At 35.2% G+C, this 20,763-nt stretch overlaps 1 protein-coding gene across 3 annotated transcripts in view; it reads right to left on the bottom strand.

The window, feature by feature from the left end:
- The window catches only part of SON (SON DNA and RNA binding protein), a 39,218-nt gene that overhangs the window by 6,054 nt on the left and 12,401 nt on the right, over positions 1 to 20,763 (bottom strand). Inside the window, exons 4-10 of one of the 3 annotated variants that reach the window (XR_015796791.1) lie at positions 19,097 to 19,260; positions 18,023 to 18,166; positions 14,373 to 14,555; positions 13,375 to 13,485; positions 10,643 to 10,759; positions 3,295 to 3,377; positions 2,524 to 2,671 (exon numbers count right to left, since the gene is read on the bottom strand). Coding sequence is in view for 2 of the 3 variants with exons in the window: in XM_088144643.1 (XP_088000769.1) it covers positions 2,524 to 2,671; positions 10,643 to 10,759; positions 13,375 to 13,485; positions 14,373 to 14,555; positions 18,023 to 18,166; positions 19,097 to 19,260 (867 nt within the window). In the remaining variant the exon portion in view is untranslated. Of the gene's footprint in view, positions 1 to 2,523; positions 3,378 to 10,642; positions 10,760 to 13,374; positions 13,486 to 14,372; positions 14,556 to 18,022; positions 18,167 to 19,096; positions 19,261 to 20,763 lie in introns of those variants that run through there. The other 2 variants (XM_088144643.1, XM_088144644.1) reach the window with 2 other exon arrangements.

Below are 20,763 nucleotides of genomic sequence, written 5' to 3'. Positions count from 1 at the left end.
CTGCATATGTAATTACATTTTTCTTGCTGTAATTATCTCTGACATGAAAAGCATTTGAAGGAGAAGCTAGAGTTGAAATTGTTGGGCTTATTATTCCCTTTGTGGAATTAATACTATATCATCTGCATAGCATTTAAGCTTATATCCCTCTACATGAATTTTAAAACTTGTTATTTGTTTATCACCTTTTCTACCAATATTTCTAACACAATGATGAATACTAATGGAGTTAGTGGAAATCCTTGCCTTGTTCCTTTACTGATTTGGAAATCTGCAAAGAGTGCTCCATTAGCCATAATCTTCGTTTTTTGCTGTTGATATATAATTTTAACCCAAGCTTGAAACTCTTCTCCAGGATTCATTTTATTCACTACTGCCAGCAGAAATTGCCACTGCAGGTTGTCAAAGGCTTTTTCAAAGTCCAAAAAGATAGGTGCAGCTTTCTTCCTTTTTTTTGTTTACATGTTCTATTATATGGATTATAAACCTACTGCTGTCCTTTATATTTCTGATAAAACCAGTTTGGTTGATATGTATAATATCTGAAACACATTTCTTCAGTCTGCCAGCTAATATTGTTGTGAAAATCTTGTAATCTACATTCAGCAAGGACACTTATCTATATGACTGTGGTTTCTCTGCGTCGTTTCCTTCTTTATAAATCAAAGTTATATTTGCCTCTTCCCACATTGGTGATATTGCCTTTGTTTCTTTAATTTCATTCATCATATTTGTCAATGGTTCTGATAATTCTCCTTCAAATTCTTTATAATATTGAGCTATTGGTGTTTTTCCTAATTTGGTTTATTGCTTTTTTCATTTCTTGAACAATTATAGGTGTACTTAGTATTTGCCTATGTTGATTGTTAAATTATTTAAAAACCAACTTTTCAATATATTTATTTATAACCACTTCATCTATATTAGTCTTGGAATATAATTCTTTTTAAAAAGCTGCTAATTCTCCTATTATTTTCAATCTTAAGTGTAACAATTTGGATCCTTTCTCTATTGCTGGTTTTGTTTGTATTTCTATTTTCTAAGTTGGTAGGCTAATAATTTTCCTGGTTTATTTGAATATTCAAAGTTTTTCTGTTTAGCAAATTTTATTTTCTTTTATAATTCTTCTGTTTCTACTAGATTTAATTGCTTTTTAGTTTCTTGCAATTCTCTCAATTGTTTGAGTTGGTTTTATACTTTTGTTTCAGTTAAAGTAAATTATCTTCTAAACAAAATGGATTACAGCAGTTTGGAAAAAAAAAACACTGGTGCTCTACATGTTTAACAAAGTTTGGGTAAACCCATAAAAAGAAGAAAAAAAGTATCCCAGAACTTACTGAATCCCTATATTCCCTTCAAAATGATTATTCTGTGTATGCACGCACACACACATTACTGGCACACACGCAAAGATTCAGGTCATGTAGAACACATACTGCACAGTGATTTATTTGATAATTTGATAAAGCATTTGCAGTAGATCATTTTGTTTGATGGAATGTAAGCATCAACCATGGAATCCTCCTAAAACATCTGCAAGGGTTGGGTACAGGGGGCATTAGCTATTAGTGGTTCCATTTCTACCTAGGTAGTCAGGTTCAGCTGAGCGGGGTAGCACTTGAATTGGCAATTACTCCTAAGTTGGGTATCACAGACTTCATTGTTCTCACCTCTACTTTTTAATACCTACATGAAACCAGCAGGAAAAAACATCAACTAGGCAGCCTGGAGATGCTGTGGAAGTCTTTATCTGCTATCAAGACACCACTAGAGTTTTGATGGAAAAGAACAAACTGAAATTGAATCCCAGGAAGATGGAGATGCCATCTGTCCAGAAACCATCATTCTCAGTTGCCTCCAATTATTACTCTGAATGAGTAGCACTCCCTCTGAAGGGCCAAGTTTCTGATTTGGGAATCATCCTAGACTCATAGCTACTGCTGAACAGACAAGTTAATATTATGGCTGTGGGGAGGGGGCAATGTCTTTGCCCAGCTTTCGCTAGTGCATAGTTGCAACCCTATATGGAGCAGGAGGCCCTGGCAAGGGTCACCCATGCTTTTAATACAACCAGGATGGACTACAGCAATGCATTCTACATGGGGCTACTTTTGAAGACAGGCAAAGAATGCAGCAGCCTATCTTCTAGCAGATAAGAACCCCCGGTCTCATATAACACTGGTGTTGTACGCACCACATTCCTAATACAATTTAGAGTGCTGGTTGTAACCTATATACCCTTTTTATGGATTCTCACCTAGATACTTCTAGGACTGCCTGTTTTGAGTAGAGCCAATCGATCCAGTGCATGCTTCCTGAACAGAGATCATGAGATTTCCCTACCCCAATGGGGGACAGAAATCTGGCGATGGAGGGACAGGAATGTTTCTCAGTGTACTCTCCAGACCAATCTTTATTACTAGAAATTTGGATGGCATCCTCCCTGATGGGTTTTAGAAAAGCAGTCAAGACAATTGTTTCAAAGAGCAGCTGATTGTTAATATTACTGAATTGGACACTCACCCTTCCGATCAGTTTTAAAATCAACTAAAATAGGCTCCTTGTTTCCTTCTTTGTTTTTTCCCAAGCCTTCTCCTTCTCTCCATCCCATCTTTCTCATGAGTTGGGCTCCCATTCCTCCAGTAACAGGGGCAGCTCTGAGAAACTGATCCTACCCAAAGGGGAAAAAAAGGGGAAAAAAAAACACCTTTGTTTAACACTCTTTTAGAAAAATTAGAGACCCTTCTAATATTTTTAGCAATGAGTTCACTTATTTCAACTTATATTTTAGTTACAATTCAACTCAGATTTCAAATTATATGCATATCCTCTTGCATTCATCTAGAAAAACGTCAATGGACTGTTTTAAATTAAATGTATAATTAAAACAAGCAAAAGCTTATATTATTCACTGTTTACACTGCAGTTTAAAAGAATTTTTACTTTATTACTGGGGCTCCATTCAGTCTCTTTTCATTTTGTGTAAAGAGGCAATATCATATGTTTAATGAGAAATATTTGTATAAATATACTACTTACTGAGTAAAACATACTCCTTTACCAACTACATTTTCAGAAACAATCTGGGCCTTTGAAAACCAATTCCCTCCCAAAACTCCTCATGCATGATAGAAGCATCTTTAAAAGAAAAAAAACTTAAGCCATACAGTTCAACAGTAGCACATGACAAATGTTTTGAAAACCATAAAAGTCATAATATTAGTGAGAGTATCAACTGTACTAAAATGCTTTCTGCTTTATAGTACTTTAAAAACTCCTTAAACGTTTACGTACCTAGGCCTCGATGGCCGCAGTGTTGTGAATAGTAGGGCTGGCATTGACCGTGGCAAGAAGGCAGCTACAAGGCAGATTTGGCCCTGAAACAAGTTTCCATATAGAGGGGTGAAAGTTCACAGGCTATTCTGTGAACTATCATCTCTCTTTCTGCCCCACCCAAGGACCCAACACAACAAACTGCTTGTGTAGATGTATGTGTATATACACACACAAACATATAAGTACATACATATATTTATGTGTCTGTGTGTGTAATGTTATCACATAAATTTTAAATCTTAAGGTACCAAACTATACATAGAAACCCCTTTGGTTTCAGTCTACATTTCAGTGACTGAAAATAGGCACTGAAAGCAAATTGAATGTACAGCAAATGGATTTGTTCTTCAGCACAGAAAATTATGACATACGCACGCACACCGCAATACTAATCTCTGTATCCCTGTTAAGAAAGCAAACTGTAGTGATTCCAATAACGTATGTAACATGAGTTCCTCAAGTATTAAATCAGTCCATATAATATAATTAAATAGATGTCTGTATTCCATGCAAATGAACATTACTTTTGAAAAGGTGTTCTTACGTAAGAAAAGGCTAAATGAGGCAGACATTACCTCTCACAGAAACAGTTTGACTGGTGCAAGCCATGCAGTTTGTGTACACAGAAACATGTTAGCTGATGCCAGTTACCAACTGCTTCGAGTTGATACACCTCTAGAATGGCTTTTACTTACTTCCATTTTCATCCTCCCCTCTCCTTTCCACGAACCTCTCATTAGAAAAGGGCAACCATGCAGAGAATGATACAAACCCCAGTCAATGTCACCCAGGGCTCCGACTCCTCTTTTGTACCTGCTTTGCAATGATAGAATGTTCATCAACAATGTCTGTTTCATCACCAATGTGTATCCAGTTCACAAAAATGACAGAGACCTACTATTTGGTAAGGTCTTTGAGGTTGCAAGAATTTATCAGACACTTTCCTAATTATTTGGGGCAAAATAAAAATAAGCCTTTTTTTTTTAAAGCAGGTGAGCACAATCCTGAGCAGTCTTTTTTTTTTCTTCTAGAAAGGTGAGATATAACTTGGTGATTTTTTTAAAACTGAAGTACAGTACAACAACATTTTTTGAAAGAAGTCATTCCATTTTCTAATTGCTCATGAAGTTGATTATATCACTTATCCAGTTGTAGAATTTAATGACAGAACCCAAAGGAAGGTACATGTGCCAAAGTCCAGTGGAAAAAGAACAGTCTCAGCCTAAAATTCTAGATTTTATCTATAAATAAATACCAGTGAATCAATGCTTAATTATGTACTGAAGCATTATGGATTCTAAAGGAATCTCAACATTTATTTTGTTGTTCTTGGATTGCACTTTACAACTCCTTGTCAAACACACCACAGCCATTCTAATTCACGAGTTATGGATTATCTACGCAAGCCTTTATAACCCAACAAATTACATCTAACAGTAGTTCATGTCAAATACAAAGCACTCTGATTCATCTACATGAGAAAATTATGTGAGTTATTTCCTGCCTCACACCCTCCAGATGTGTTAAACAAGACCTATCTATTCCAGCTTGCACATATTATCTTGCTCTGGAAAGCATTTGACCTGTAAAAACTGATATGGCTAAAATAAAACAGCTGTTAAGTATATAAATGTAATACTCATATTTTATTTGCAATGCTAAACAAGCACTATCTGAAAGCTGAACAAGTACTTGAAATAACATTACATTTGGACTGTTATTTCACAGCATGGGAGGAACTAAATCAAAAACACTATTATTATATTGCCCAGTACAAAGGTACAGTAAGTCAAGATTGGTTATCACTGAACTAGACAACTATAAAGTCAATAAATGACATGGAAAACATGTAAAATGTTTTAAAATTTGAATTGTATATGTTTTGTTCTGATACTGTATTGCTTCTATGGCAACTTCTCATTTGTGATTCTTTAAATCTCCCTATGTTAAACAAGACTTAGTGAAGTAGTAAATCTCTTGTCACTAACTAGAGCAAGCCATTTCTTCCTCCTATTGGAGAAAAAGGCTGACTGGTCTACAATCAGTTTACAGGACAAGCAAATGAAATCTAATAAAGAACATCTAGCAGTAAGAACTTCTGATAGCGGAAGTATTCAACACCACTGTAATGAAAAAAAAATGATATTCAGACTGGAGCAGGGATAGTTAGGAACCAAAGAGGTAAGAAATTACAATTTACCAGATTCATTCAATGCCAAGAAAAGCCCACACAAATAGGAACGCCAAGACCCAATCCTGGGTGCAAGGGTGAATACCTATAAGAAAAACACAGAACGGACTACAGTGAACAGACCACGTCTGCCACTGACTATATCTGCAAAGTTTGTAATTACTTTACAAGTTAAACTTTACTTAAACCAGTGTCTTTTAAAGAATATTGTACCAAACCAATATTTCTCACATACAGTAAGCAACATTTCTTATGGCCATATGTAAAAGACTGTGATCTTCATGACATTTACTTCTAAATGGACACAAACATAATATGATTTGGGGAGGGGGAGAGTAAAGTTGCCAGAGTGCCTTTATACCTATACTCATAGCTAAGGGGTAACAGCAATACACTAGAAAAGGAGCAACAGTGGAATGAGAAAAAAGTGATGTGGATGGACACTGCATTGGGTATCGCAAAAACTCATTCATTGCTGAAACTGCCATGTGTGTTTGTGCATGTATGTGCATAGTATTTTGTCATATTTGAATGCTAATATTAGAATATCAAGGCTACTAAGATGATAAAGGATCGTAATAGTATAGAAAAAGAAACTGCACATGGAACTGAAATTCTACTTTCCAATTACTGGAAATATATCCAGTATACCATATATCCAAATATATTCTGGTATCTGAATTCAGAGCAGACAATCTATTTTTTCTAATCTGTATTCTGTAGCCACAGTGTCCACAATGTCAGGAATATACCACTGAAAAATGCTTCCAGAATGCTAAAAGGTAGATCATATGCTTCTAAAAATGTTTCTGTAGAGATAAGAAGCCTTGCTCTACAGATATTATCCACAGAAATCAGATTATTACTTCCATGAGAGAACACATTAGCCCTTAGATGAAATCACTAATTATATTCTTGTCTGCTTTTAACTTGCAGGTAAAATAAAGGTGTTGTTCCCAAAACATTTTTATTATTATACTGATTTAATACAGCAGTGTCATCAGAACTTGGTCTAAGCCTCCTGAGAAGGTCCAAAATTAGCAGGGTTCCATCCTTTGCAAAACTGAGAAAGCTATACACCAATCCTGCTCTGAAGTGCCCCCTCCCCGACTGTCTTGTTTGTTATTACACAAATGCTTACTTTGTTGGAGGATCTTGCATTGCTCTCAGGAGACAGTAATATTGGCAGGCACTGATTTCTGAAGTAAGGGAAGATCATTATTATAGCATACCATCATGAAGCACTACGCTTTCTCCTATACATTTTTCACCTGGGCACTCCTGGTAGCAGGTTTCCTGTTCATTGCAGCAATCGTGTAAGATCAGCGCTGTCAGGCCCTCCAGATGAAATCTAGGTCCTGAAGGGGGACAGAGTACTGGGACAGGGGAAGCTTCAGAAGAGCACAGCATTCAGAACATCCAAGGAACTCAACATCCAAACACTCGCTTATTCAGCTTCAGCACTCAACCTAGTAATAATCCCTTAAAACACTAATCACTATCTGTCCTCCTAAATATATCATGCTTATCCCATTTTCCTTCATAAGAACAGTCTAACATCTTTCTTGGTTGGTGAGAAGGATACCGGAAAAAAGTAATTATAAACTTTCTGTATCTTGAGTTTTCTCTTTGGAGTAGGGAATAACTGACAATATGCATTTGGTTACCAGTATAGACTAAAAGACTATTTTTGATAATAGTATGTCAATGGCACTATTTGAAATTCAGGCAAGATACAGTTTAAATATGAAATTAAGGCTGTGATCCTAAACATGCTTACTTAGCAAGTAAACCTGAAAAATACTGTGCAGCATGGACTGTAATCTGAGATACCAATCTCCACTGGACAACTGGTATTGTGTTCTTTAAAGTTTGGCCTAATATTGAACAAATATCCCCTTCAAGAAATCACCGTATATGTAAACCAAAAAGCAAATAAATAAGGCTTAAAAAATAAATGTGTTGCACATGTACTGTGAAGAATTTAATATTTTTGTATTTGTGAACTGATTACATCATTGATGATAATGCAAACAGACTAAAGTTGTTCTTCCTTTAAAAATATCAAAACCCTAATGCCCAAACATTTTAAATCACATTGCTTCAAACTCAAGCAAATAAAAACAAAATCAAACACAAATTGCCAATGTTTTTAAAAAGTGGCTTGCTTTCTACAACATACAACACATTAACAAACATAACCCTCTGCATATCCTCTTATTTTTAAGTGATTATTGAATTTCAATGTAGGTTAAAAAAAGCTTAATACAATGCAGACTTAACATTTCACTTCTCAAACAAATCACCATTACTACTCCAGATTGCTTAATTAATTCACCAGAGTCAACTGGCATAACCCAATTATTGTTTTCTTAAAACCATGAATATTTATTATGTTTAATAATGGTGAATTAATTTGCTTTTCATATGGTTTCACTTGCAAAAAAATTAACAGCCCAATCATATACAACATTCAAGTCCTCCTGAGTTCAAAGGGTCTTATTTGCAAGAAGGAGTATCATGGCAACTAACTTGAAGTGTTGTAAGAAAGGCTTTTCATTCAGGAATTCTATACTGCATACAGGTTGTATATAAGATTTTGTATAGATCTTTATATCCTTCCTTGCTTCATTCACACATCCAAATTTTGAATAAGAAACTAACAATTCCTGGAAATACAGTTGACAACTCTCACATGAAGAATGTTTAGGGATATTATAAGCTCAACAAAACCTAAAATTTACTGCTTCAAGGTGCTTTTGGCTTGCTTATTCATTGGAAAAATCATCATCATTATAAGAAGACAGCTCCAATAATATGGAGTTAATTTCTTATGTATATAGCCCTCTGAATTTGAGTGAAAATGTGGACATACAGTGCCATAGACAGTCAAAAAGCTCAACAGTCTAACCTCACAAATCTCTGAGAAATCTTCTACCCAACTATTCTTCATACCAAAGGCGATAGAAATCACACAATACAAACTACATCAATTCACAAAACAGAACTGCAAGAGCTTCATCTCCATCTATGTATACATTCAACTCTTTTGATAAAAAATTACCAGTAGGGTGCTACCCACTCTATGTTCCAGGCCTCCAATAACTACTCTAATCAAGTAATGACTAATTGCCTGAGACTTGTAGGAGGTGAAGGGGAAAAGCAACATTGTCTATGATTCCCCTAACAAACTGATTTACAAGAGACAGACCTTTATAATCTAAAACTTATAATGTAATGATCATTATAGGTGTAAGAGACCTGAACAAAATGCTTGTCTTAGGAAAATCAACAGGCAATTTCTCCTATATTAGAACCCTAAAAAACAGAAGCAGTACCAGCTACATCTTACACTACATATATTAATTTCAAAGCTTCAACTGTCTGTGAAGAATAGCTATTTGCACAGTCCTCAGTCAGTCAACAGCAATTTTAAACAGTTGGGAAGAGCTAATAGTTACAAAATGTTCACTGCTTAAAAAAAGATATACCCCTAGATGTGTCACCCAGGCGTCTTGTGAAAAGTGAAAAACAAGGAAAACAAAGTTATTGCAAAATCTTCTAATTTTTAGGATGTCATGATTCAAGATTTTTCCATTTTTGTCAGATTTCATTAAAATAGTTAGCATGTACCAAATAGATACTCTGCCAATTACACTATAGGAAGTATGGCCTTTTTTGTGAACTGTACATAGGTGATGAATACCAAGCATATAATGGAAGCTTCAGTGAAATCTTTGCTAAATGGCTGCTGTAAGTTCATAATTACCAACAATTCTCCATTTTTATTTCACAGAGAAAACCCTTTCACCAGGAAATATTTACACATAATGTATTTACAGTATTTCCCATATACTTTAATTACAAAAGTGTAAAAGTATATAATACATTTTATCAACAAAACACAAATATAAAACTCTGGTTACTGTATCTAGATGCGCTGATTCAACTACAACATATTTTCAAACCAGCTGGCTCCAAGTAACAGGGCTTTGAAAAAAACCAATCAGAATTAGAAAATCATAAAATTAATTCTGACAGATCAGTGAACATAATGGAAATATGAAAAACTGTTTATTCTGACTGTAAAAATGTACTTGCCAAGCATACAGTCTCACTATATAGGATCTTTTGGACCTTCCAAAACTGTACATTCTCAAGCTATAATTCCTACAAGCTTTAAGCTACTTTATGTTTTCAGTTATAGAAACAGCAGATACATCACAGATTCTATGAGCGGGTCAGGATCGATCTTATAAACCTCAATTGTGAAAACTACCCAAGCAGTCTTTATTTTTATTATCTTTGCATTATTTCTGACCCAACTAATAAATGCAAGTAAATATGTGTGTTCAGCTTTGCCACTGCCCTGTTAATATACGCAGAAGTTCTGCAGACAAAAAAAAAAACCTGCTGTCCTCTTTGCAAAGCCTATCTGCCCAATCTCAACAACTTGGCTCCTGCTGATATTCCCATCAAGTATGGACAATTATTTTCCTTTCTTAGGATTTAATAATGATAATGACAATAATAATAATCTTTTCATGTTGCCTTGCAGTCTAGGAAATCCTAGAATCCTCTCCTAAGAGCCAAGAATACTGTTAGCTCCAGCCAGAGTTTGGCCAACTTCTAATTCTCCAGTTTCAAAGACGTGCACAACAGAAGCAAGCAAGTGAATTTTTACAGCCATAGGGACCATTAAGTGAACTCCTATCCAAGTTTTACTGAAATCAGTATCAAGACTGAACTTAAACTATGTAAGTAATAGAAAAGCCCATTCAATTGGAACCATATTTCAAGACAATTTCAGCACAAAATAACAGTAACCTTGGGAGAAATTAAAACAGTTATTTCTAAACAAGTGAGCACATATCAGTCTCCCAGTTTCTAAAGTCCGCCTATCGAACTAGTATTAACACAGAACTATTAGGCATAGTAGATTCAGAATCCAAAACACATCTTGACAGAAGACAAAAATAAATGTTTTCAGTTTATTTTTCTGCATATATTTTAGGATGTTATTAATGTCCTAAGTGCATCAGTGTCACTTCTTCCAGTCATTTCAAAGGAATTTAAAATGTGATATTTGGACTCATCTGTCTGAATATCATCTACCTTTTTAACCCATGCTTGGGGACCGCTGTTGGATAACTGTTCAGAAGACAAGACCTGTGCTCCAGTACTCCCCGTAAAATGGCCTGGTATAGAATTCAGCTCAGCCCAGGCATCAATCTGCAATCACAAAGGAGCATAATTAATTAATTAAAACATTTCCAAACACTAAAAATATATCAGAATAACTTGCTTGTTTTAGTGCCTCCTGCTGTATCAATTTAAGACTTGATACATTTCATTTCAAAATAATTTAAAATAATACTTTCTGAAAAAATGTCTTCAAGAGTTACCATTATTTCAGCATTTAAAGGTTATTAATATCTGAAGAGCAATGGAACTATATTCTTCTCTAAGGGAAAAAATCCCTCAGAACTTTCCAAAGGTTGCATAAAATTAGCTCTTTATTTAGACATGAACAGTGTTACTCTGTACTTTAGAGCATGGTCCTATCTTACTATTTCCTAAGGCTTCTGACTACCTATGCCACAACAAACTATCGACGGTCCTTAAAAACATGGACTCACTAGGCCACCTCATTTGCCTACTGAAGAATTTGTAAGGCTACCAGGAAGCAACAATTAGAATTGAGTATGGAGCAATTAAATGGTTCAAAACTGAGAAAGGAGTGTGCCAAGGTTGTATTCCAGTGATTCTTACATTCTGTTTGACTGAATTACCCACTTTCTCAGACTCGAAAAAACAGAAGCTGTTGTTTTACACAAGTGTGCTGGGAGTGGCAGTCCTAAAATAGATCCTCAACTCACAAACAAGCAATTACAAGTTGCTCCATTATCCCCAGGATATGCCCAAATTACCCACTTGGGAGTAATTACCCCCAGTTTAAGAACCACAGTTGTATATTGTCATCTGATTTAATTTATATGCAGATTATATCATGAGAAATGTTGAACTAAAACAAAATAGAATTTGGAATTAAAACTGCCAAAAGAAACATCAACACCTGACACAAGGTGACTGTAACTTTACATCAGGCAGGAAGGGTATTCGGGCCAAGAAAGTTTATTCCACATTTTATGACTCAGAGAAAATATATACAGGTGGTCCTCGTTTAACAACCACTCGTTCAGCGACTGTTCAAAGTTATGACAGCACTGAACAAGTGGTACTTACAACCAGTCCTCAAAGTTCTGGCCGTTGCAGCATTCCTGCGGTCATGTGATCACAATCCGGGCGCTTGGCGACCAGCTCGCAATTACACTACAGCATCCCATGGTCGTGTGATTGCCATTTGTGATCTTCCCTGCTGGCTTCCAACAAGCAATGGGGAAGCCAGCAGGAGGTTGCAAACGGCAACCATGTGATATCACACTTAAAGATCGCATGGGAATCACTTAACAATGGCAAGCGGAAGTGCCATCACTAAGCAGCACGGCCACATGATATTGAGCTTTATGACCATGTTGCTTAGTGACCAAAATTCCAGTCCCAATTACTGTCATTAACCAAGGACTACCTGTATTAAAGTGATAATTATGGAATTGCTTTGCATGAACACTGAGTTAAAATTGGGTGGCTGAATGCACAAGAACATATGGAATACTTACCAAATGGTTCAAAAATGACTAGGGAGTAAGTTAAGGATGTGTTATTTAATATATTTATGGATAAATGGATTAAAAGTACTTGTGATGTTAGGGGTGCACTGGTTTGGGGCATGAATGTGTATTTTTGTATGCAGATAATGCTATCTTGTTTGCTGAGAATCCAAAGATTTGCACATAATGTCAGCTATACTGTATGATGCAACTAAGAACACCTATCCAAGAATTAATGTCCAAGGTATTTGTATTCCACAGAGAAAATAAATGACTGCACGTTACACATAACTGGTAGAAAATTGGAGAAAAAAAATGAACCTTGATAGACTGTTAACTGAAGATAGAGAAATGGATAGTGAAATTTTAAAATGTACCAACATGAGTAGAAAGGTAGTGGATTGTATTAACCCTACTGCAAGGAATGAATGCAATGAAGTGAAAGTGGCTGCATTATTAGTCTGTACCTTACCACTTCATTAACCGGACATTAGAGTTGGGTGTATCAGGAGAAACATTAAAAAGTTGAATGCAGTGGGAATGTGCTACTTAAGAAGTATGTGTGGTAAAAAAAAGAGCTAGGGTTAAGAATGAATGAAGCATGAATGAATATGGATTGAATACAGAACTGAATGAACAGTATGAAAGAAGTACAGGTGTTCTGGTCATGTTGACAAAATGAATGAGGACCAAAATGCAAAACAAACAAGTGAAGCAAGAGTAATTGAGTTGGGAAGAAGGGGAAGATCAAGGAAATTGAGGTTGGATTCAGTAAGAAAACGTTTTTTTAAGAAAACTCAAAAAAGAAGTGAGAAGTTTAAAAACAAAAGCAATTATGAATCAGTATATTTATATGGTGAAAGAAAGGATGATTTGCAAGGATAGAAAGGCATGGAGAGATAGAAAGATCTAGGTATAAACTAGATTTCCTCTTATCTCCTTTTAATTCTGCTTATTAATTCTTGTTTTCTCTGTGTTTTGCATATTACTTATCCTAAGGAAACAACTCCATGGGTATGTATGTATGTGTGCATGTAAATGTCAAAGCTTTAAAGAAATTTAAAATTCTAAAATTAATACTGCCAGAAACATGCAAAACTAATAAGATTTTACTTTCCTCAGTTTTCATAACACTTTCAAGAACAATTTGGGAGACAGAAAGAAGATGTAACTTGCCCGTTCTTGTGCACGATTTAACAAGCACATCGCCTCGAGATCAAACGTATTTTCTGTAAGCCTCTTTTGGGCTATAGTCCGTTCATTCAATGCTGATGAGATGTCCACAGGCTAAAAAAATAGTAAAAATATTATCTTTTCTCTATGTGCATAAGTAAACATTCTCTATAGAGGAATGTGAACATTTATCTAATTACAAGCCAATATAATATCTTTAATACATGTTCAGAACATGTAAACACAGAATAAAAGGCACAATAATCCTAATGGGCCCATCAGTGCAATTTCTTTTGCTATAAAAAAAATTCCATTAGTGCTACACTTGTACCTGGGGTGAAAGCAGTTGAAGATTGACATACTACACTTGGAAACAGTGTTGCACTAAGAGTTAAAATTATCTTTCACCCTTGACTGTTTCAAACTTCTCACAAACAGGGATTCCACAGGTTTAATATGTCTCAACATTTGGACCACAAAAAGACAAGGTGCGTACCTTAGACTCCACATTATATATGAAAAACTAATACAAATCTCCAGGTCCTTAAAAGCAAGCATGTGTACTTGGGATTTGTATTTTTTGAATACATTTTTGCTAGTATTAGAGTTATGATTTAAATATAGAAGTAAATTGTTTTTGAGAAATGAACAATTTAATACTGAAAATACCATAAATAAATGATATAAATAAAATAATAGTAATATAAATAATTATCAACATAACATGTAGCCTAAACCTATTCTAATTATCAGATTATTGTATTGGGATTATTACTTTATCTTATTTATAAATGTATACATTTTCTAAAATTGAATTTATATTCCAATCTTCCCCTGGAAAGGAAGGACAACCTGACTGGAATATGGGAATCAGTCTAAAAACAGCACAAAAAGCTATTTACTTAATTGAGAATTGTTCAGCTTGCACATTGGATTATAGTCTAAAGTCTATACATTTAAGGACTCAAAGCCAGTATCTCCGATTTCTTGCAGCTTTTTACCTCCAGATTGGCTGGATTGGGAAACACATCATCTTTGTTCTCATCCTTGTTCTTTTCAACTGGAACCCATTCTCCATATGCACTATCTGCTTCTTTTTTCCTGTGCTGAGATCCTGAAGAAACTGGGAACTCTTTTGTCAAAGTTACCTGATTTTTTGGAGCTGCTGGTTTTATTGTAGGAGTCTTAAGCGGGGGGGAGAAAATAATAAATAAATAGACTATTACAATTATGAGCACACATACTACATACACACATATATTATGAGTGAATTCCTAGCATTGCGTTAGCAAAACATCTGTGCCAAACTGAATAAGCAACAAACCATGTTTCCAACGTTGAAGTTTTAGAATCCAGGTAATTTTATCACATTTTTCTCATTTACTATCATCACAACTAATATGTGTAATGTGTTGTTGGCCTCACGGAGTATACCACACAGGATTCACAACCAGATGAGCTAATTCTACTTTATTGTAAAGCTACACTGACAGAATCTTGCAAGTCTGAAAGTACAATCCCCCACCCCCAGATCCTTTACAGCCTGAGAAACTAGGGACGTTCTCTTCTAAGCCTCTTGCTCCGCCCATTATCCAGTTGCGGGCTATGCTGTTTCTTATGTGACCATTCCCTTGGCAGTATCTCTATGCCCTGCCTCCTAAGGTCTTTCCCATATACCATTACATGTGTCATTCCAAACTCTATGATACAAAGCAAAATAAAAATGATTTTTAAATAAGTGTTTCAAAAGCAGGAAAAAAAAGCAGTGAGATTGAAGGGAATATTTGAATTCATTCCCCATCAGTTTTGTGGAACAATTTCTGATTCAGAAAAAAGTCTGAGTGGAGGAAACAATGTTATTTTCAATATATCTAGATGCAGTATCTGAAAACCAGCTTCAAGAACTACCAGATCCTTGGAAGGAGACAGAAAAACTGCCTCCTTTCCCTTTTTCCATTAAACTATCTCATGAGAAGACTTCTACAAAAGGAAAATCTATATAATATATATTTATTACTATAGGAAATAAGGTCCTCTCCAAGTATTTGCCATCCATGTTATGAAAACAAGACATTACAGACAAAGGCACACAGGTCTTGATCCATTCTAAATATTTATAGCAGTAGTTTATTGAAAAAATCATGGTAGGTCATAATGTAATGCATATTAATTATGCTATTGTTTATGCATATTAATTATGCTACTAATTTTTGGGGGGTAATGAAGCAATGGTCATTTGGATGATATTCTTGAGGTTGGCTGGCTTAATTCCTTGGCTGCCTGGCAGCTTTCCTTCTCCACTTACAGCACTTACGTAGATCTCAGAGCATAGTATATAAAAGATTTCTATTCAGAAGACTTTGAAACAATACTCAATGACTTTCAAGTGAGGGAATGGCAAGCTAAGACATCTCCAAAGGAGCGGAGATGACACTGAGGCCAAGACTGATGGACCGATGACAAGTCCATTCCAACAGAATCCCTCCAGATAAGGAGAGGATAAGAGATCACCCACTTGTGCTCCAGATGGCTGTTCCTCGTGAGGAAACTGCAGGACAGTGGTCAACTCGTGGGTCTGACTGCTGGGAGACAAGGGAAGCCATCAAGCTCTCAACTGCAGCGGAGCCTATATGGACACTGGGTTCATCAAGCCTCACTTTCTAAACACTTTTGGAATATTTTTTATTTATATTTATATTTATATTTCAAATTTGGTCACCACCCATCTCACTAGGAATATAACCATTTTAAAGTTAAAAGAGGTCTTCCAAGCAACAAGTTTGAAAAACTACCTGGTGAGTGATCCTTCATTCCAGAAAGAAGGGAAAAATTAATTAACCATTTAAAGATACAAAGAGAATAGCAAAAAGCTAGATAAGAATTTAATCTAAGAAAATTTGAAACAAACTAAGGGACCAGACAACTTCGAAATATTTGACATAATATTTGAAATATTATGACTTTTTCTATAAGACTTTTGAAATAATTAAAAACAAAACAGTATGTTAGTGGGAACAGAAATTGTTTAGTCTTTCAGGAAAGAGATAATAGGCTGGTTTTTTTAAAACAAAGCAGCAAAAAAAAAATTGAGACAATGTGATACAGAAATGAGACACTAGAGGGGGCTAAAGACCCCAGGCAGAGGGAAAAAGAAAAACATGTTTTTTACTTTTGAATTTGATGATTAGCAGTGACACCTGTAAAAATAACAGATAAAGATATTACATTGGAGACACTTCAAAGGATTTTTGAAGAAATGGGAAAGAAGCTCACAGCTACTATGACAGCAACAACATCTGCCTATGTTGAATGTATTATTCAAAAAAGATTTTAAAGAAGAAATGGAAGATGCATAGGAGAATAATTTGGAAGAATTTACAGACCAACAGGATGAAGAGGTAAAACAAATCCTAACCTATGCAGAAATATCGGAAAATAAAATAGAAGTCATGGACAAATAGACAGATGAAAACTAAAGTGGAAATACAAATGACTAGAGATGAAAAATGGTCTGAGTAATGACTCATTATTGGATTTACAAAAAAGGGTTGTTAAAGCCATGAAGAAACTCCAGAGATGGGAGGAAGAAAATTTGGATGGAGATCAGATCCTATGACAGCATTTTAATGAAGTAAAGATGGAGCAAAAGAAAGGAATTTAAAGATAACCTGTTTCATCAGGGTTAAAATAAGGAATATTTTTATAAAGTTGTGGGTACCCTTTATTGACTTTTTTGCTGATCCTGAACAGAAATGTTCAATGATTTTTGGATTTGTGGATGGGTAAGGGTTGGGATATGGGAAGAACTGATTTATGTAACATAATATCAAAGGAGGTAGAGAAATACTAAGTTTGCTTATACTTGTAAAGAAGATTGGAAGTCACTTCTTTAAATATTTTTTTTGTTTTCTTTTTTTCTTTTTCTTTCTCCACTTTTCATTTTTCTTTTCTTCCTTTTTGATTTCTATTACCTTTTACTATTGTTAAAATCTCTAATAAAAAGCATTTAAAAAAACTTTGAAATGATATTAAACAGTTTCTCTAGGTTTCCATCAAAATATTTTAAATTGAGTTGGTTAAACTCCTTATTTTACCCTGCTCACCAATATGTAAACCTTGTAATACAGCATAAAGTAAAATGCAATCTCATACAAGCAGAGTTTTAATTTTTACAACAGAACTTTCCTTAATCCAGCTAACTTCCATTCCAGAGGATTTCCCAAATTTCTAAAGCTACTTTTGAGGAATCTGGGACTCACATGAGTATTAGGAATCATTCCACTTTCCCATTCTGCTAAAAGCTGTTCCATCAATTACATGAAACAAATCAAATGTGCACTGCTGTTTCAGTAGTGTAAATGTATTACTGCGTGTTGTCTAAATACTCAGTAATCTGTAGGGAGGAATGTACTCTCTACCTTTCCACCCCTTATATATGTTTTGCTATTAAAAACTTTTACAAACATTTCCAAACCCACAGTATGCCTAAATGGCTAGCTATAGCTTATTTCAAGCATTGTTAACACTGTTAGAATTTCTCTGCAATTAGTGATAGAACATTATACTCATGTTTTTCCCTTGTCAGTTAAAGATTTTGTAAAAGTACTTAAATGAAATAAAATATATCTACAAGTGGTTTTACAATACTTACAGTTAAGTTGAAAAAAATAGGTTTGGGCTCATTGAGCTTAAAGGGATGGTTGATAAAAGGATGTTCCTCTTCTTCTTCATCAGAAACATGAGGCTTATTCACAATGACATCATCTTCCTGGCTTTGGGCAATCTTCTTGCATTTCTGAAAATAAAGTCAACATTATATAGTATATAATGTAATAAGAATGATTGAAGGATTGGGGAGATAAATGTACATAATGGCGTTTTCTAAAACATGACAATGGTAACAGTTAAAGGGCTAGTTCCTGACAACCATTTTTTATCAGAGAGCAAACATCCACTAGAACAATGTAACAGAACCCACTCTTATTGCCATTTAAAGTTATGAAGCCAGATGGCAGCCTAGTAAATCTGTTTGAGAGCTAACTAGTTTACTTCTAAAATTCAGGGAGGCATAACTTCATCTCAGGTAAAGAACAAAGCAGTTGTATTATTCCTATCAGGTAAAGAGCCAGTTTGTTCTAGTGGTTAAGGCACCAGGCTAGAAAGTGAGAGATCCTGAGTTCTAGTCCTGCCTTAGGCACAAAGCCAGGTTGGTGCCCTTGGGCCAGTCACTCTCTCTCAGCCCTAGGAAGGAGGCAATGACAAACCACTTCAAAAAACCTTGCAAAGAAAACTTCAGGGACTTGTCCAGGCAGTCGCCAGGAGTCAACACTGACTCAAAGGCACATACATCCATATGTAAATCAAGTAATAAATCCAAACTCAATTCCAGTTTCACATGTGTGTCTTATACTAGATGTAATGTTTTTCAAACAGGATTTTTTAATCTTGAAAAGTAAATGTAGCATGAATTGTTTTTATTAAATTAGTAGTAAGATAGAATGCAGAGCATTTCATATGTGAACTATTTCAAATTCATGATGCCCTGTTTCAATTATTTTGGAACTGTCTGAGAAAACCACCATTTTATATTCAAAATAACTGTTTTGCACTTGAATTAAGTGTTTCGAATTCTGAATGGGATGTTTCAAATTTGAGAGTTCAAATTTGAGACTTTGGCACACCTCTAGCTAGTTTTCATACATATATTTCATTTTGTTTCTCTTACCTCAGTCAATTCCAATATTGTCTCTTTTGCTGACTTTTGGGTAACTTTCTCTTCCTTCTTCTCTGGAGTTATAACAGGCATCAGACTTGGTGGGAGTGGAACACCAGCCTTGGCACACATTGCTGCTGCATTTGCCTTGGCTATTTCAAGTAATTGTGCCTTATCTACAAGGAAAAGGAAATTATTTATTTATAGATATTGTGTCAGTCTCATGGTACATACTTAGATTTTTAGTGCTGGTCTGAAACTTGGAAATTTATGTACCTCTTTCCAAATATCTGCTCTAGTGTTCCCACCCACCCAAGAAGCCAATTAAGTCTAGGTGTTCAGTTAAAGCAGAACAAAAGACAATGTGACACCAGCTAAGTCAAGAATTTTGAAGGCAGGATGTTGGCTGGGGGTGGTTATCAGGAACATAGAATTCATATTAGTAATTAATTAATTACCTTCTGTCTTGTAAGTCTTCCCACCCTTTCTGGTCATCTAGGATATTTTACTCCAAATACCAACAGCATCGACTTGCATATGGATGCAATGCAAAACAGGACCATATCTAAACTTTGGAACTCACTTCCCGGGATAGCCCATTTTCCCTTGCACTCTGAACTTTAATCTTGCCAGTGTTATTTACTCCTTCTTCTCATTTTCTTGTGTACCTTGTAATCTGTTACTTTTTTAAGAAGCTGATTAATCCATAAGCTACACTGAACATTTCTTTTAACATAAAAATTGAATCAGTATATTTTGATTAATTAATCAGTAACAATCAGTTCTTCCACAGGATTTTGCAAGTGTCCAACTTTATTACAAAATGTTTTTAAATAAAAAGGCCCAAATAAAGGTAAGGTAAAATTTACCTCAAAATAAGGTAAATTACACCAGAAGACACAAAATTATGAACACATACTTTTCAACATATACTGAAGCTGAATCAAGATATGAACATCTTGGTACATATGAAGTTGGATCCAGTTACCCAGAAATGGAACTCTTTTCATGGAATAGTTTTATGAAGAGGTAATACAATTTTTGCTAATATCTACTTCCCTATCCTTTGGCTTATCCTGCCCCAATAAACTTTAAAAAAGATGAAAAGTCTACAGGGGAAAAGTATATTCAGATTTTTAGTGCTGGTCTGAAACTTGGAAATTTATGTACCTCTTTCCAAATATCTGCTCTAGTGTTCCCACCCACCCAAGAAGCCAATTAAGTCTAGGTGTTCAGTTACTGACTATTGTCTTTCACCCCTTTTTCAGCAAGATTTACCATCTCATTCCTTTATTACAAGAATTTTGAGACTTTACTGATCATCAGAAGAATCTAATGATTAACAATTTACAAAAACACATGGCCAAGAGCAATTCTCAGTCAAGAACAATACTTAGTTGTATATCACTGATGTTTTGTTGAGGCTATACAGAACTTGGCTACTACACAGATAATTCAAAATTACAAAGCAGAGTACAGGTAGTCCTCATTTAATGATGGCAATTGGGACTGGAATTTCCACCACAAAGCAATGCGGTTGTAAAGTGCAATGTCCCGTTACCGTGCTGTTTAGCAGTGGAAATTCTGACACTCCAGGTTGCCATTATTAAGTGAATCACTGCAGGTTATTAAGCAAGGATATTATGTGGTCGCCATTTACAATCTTCTGCTGGCTTCCC

This window comes from Python bivittatus, unplaced genomic scaffold (assembly GCF_059951505.1).
Source record: "Python bivittatus isolate LINGU-HERP-01145 unplaced genomic scaffold, Pbiv_v1 ctg000350_np1212, whole genome shotgun sequence".
NCBI lineage: Eukaryota > Metazoa > Chordata > Lepidosauria > Squamata > Pythonidae > Python > Python bivittatus.
This window is presented reverse-complemented; position numbering and strand designations above follow the sequence as displayed.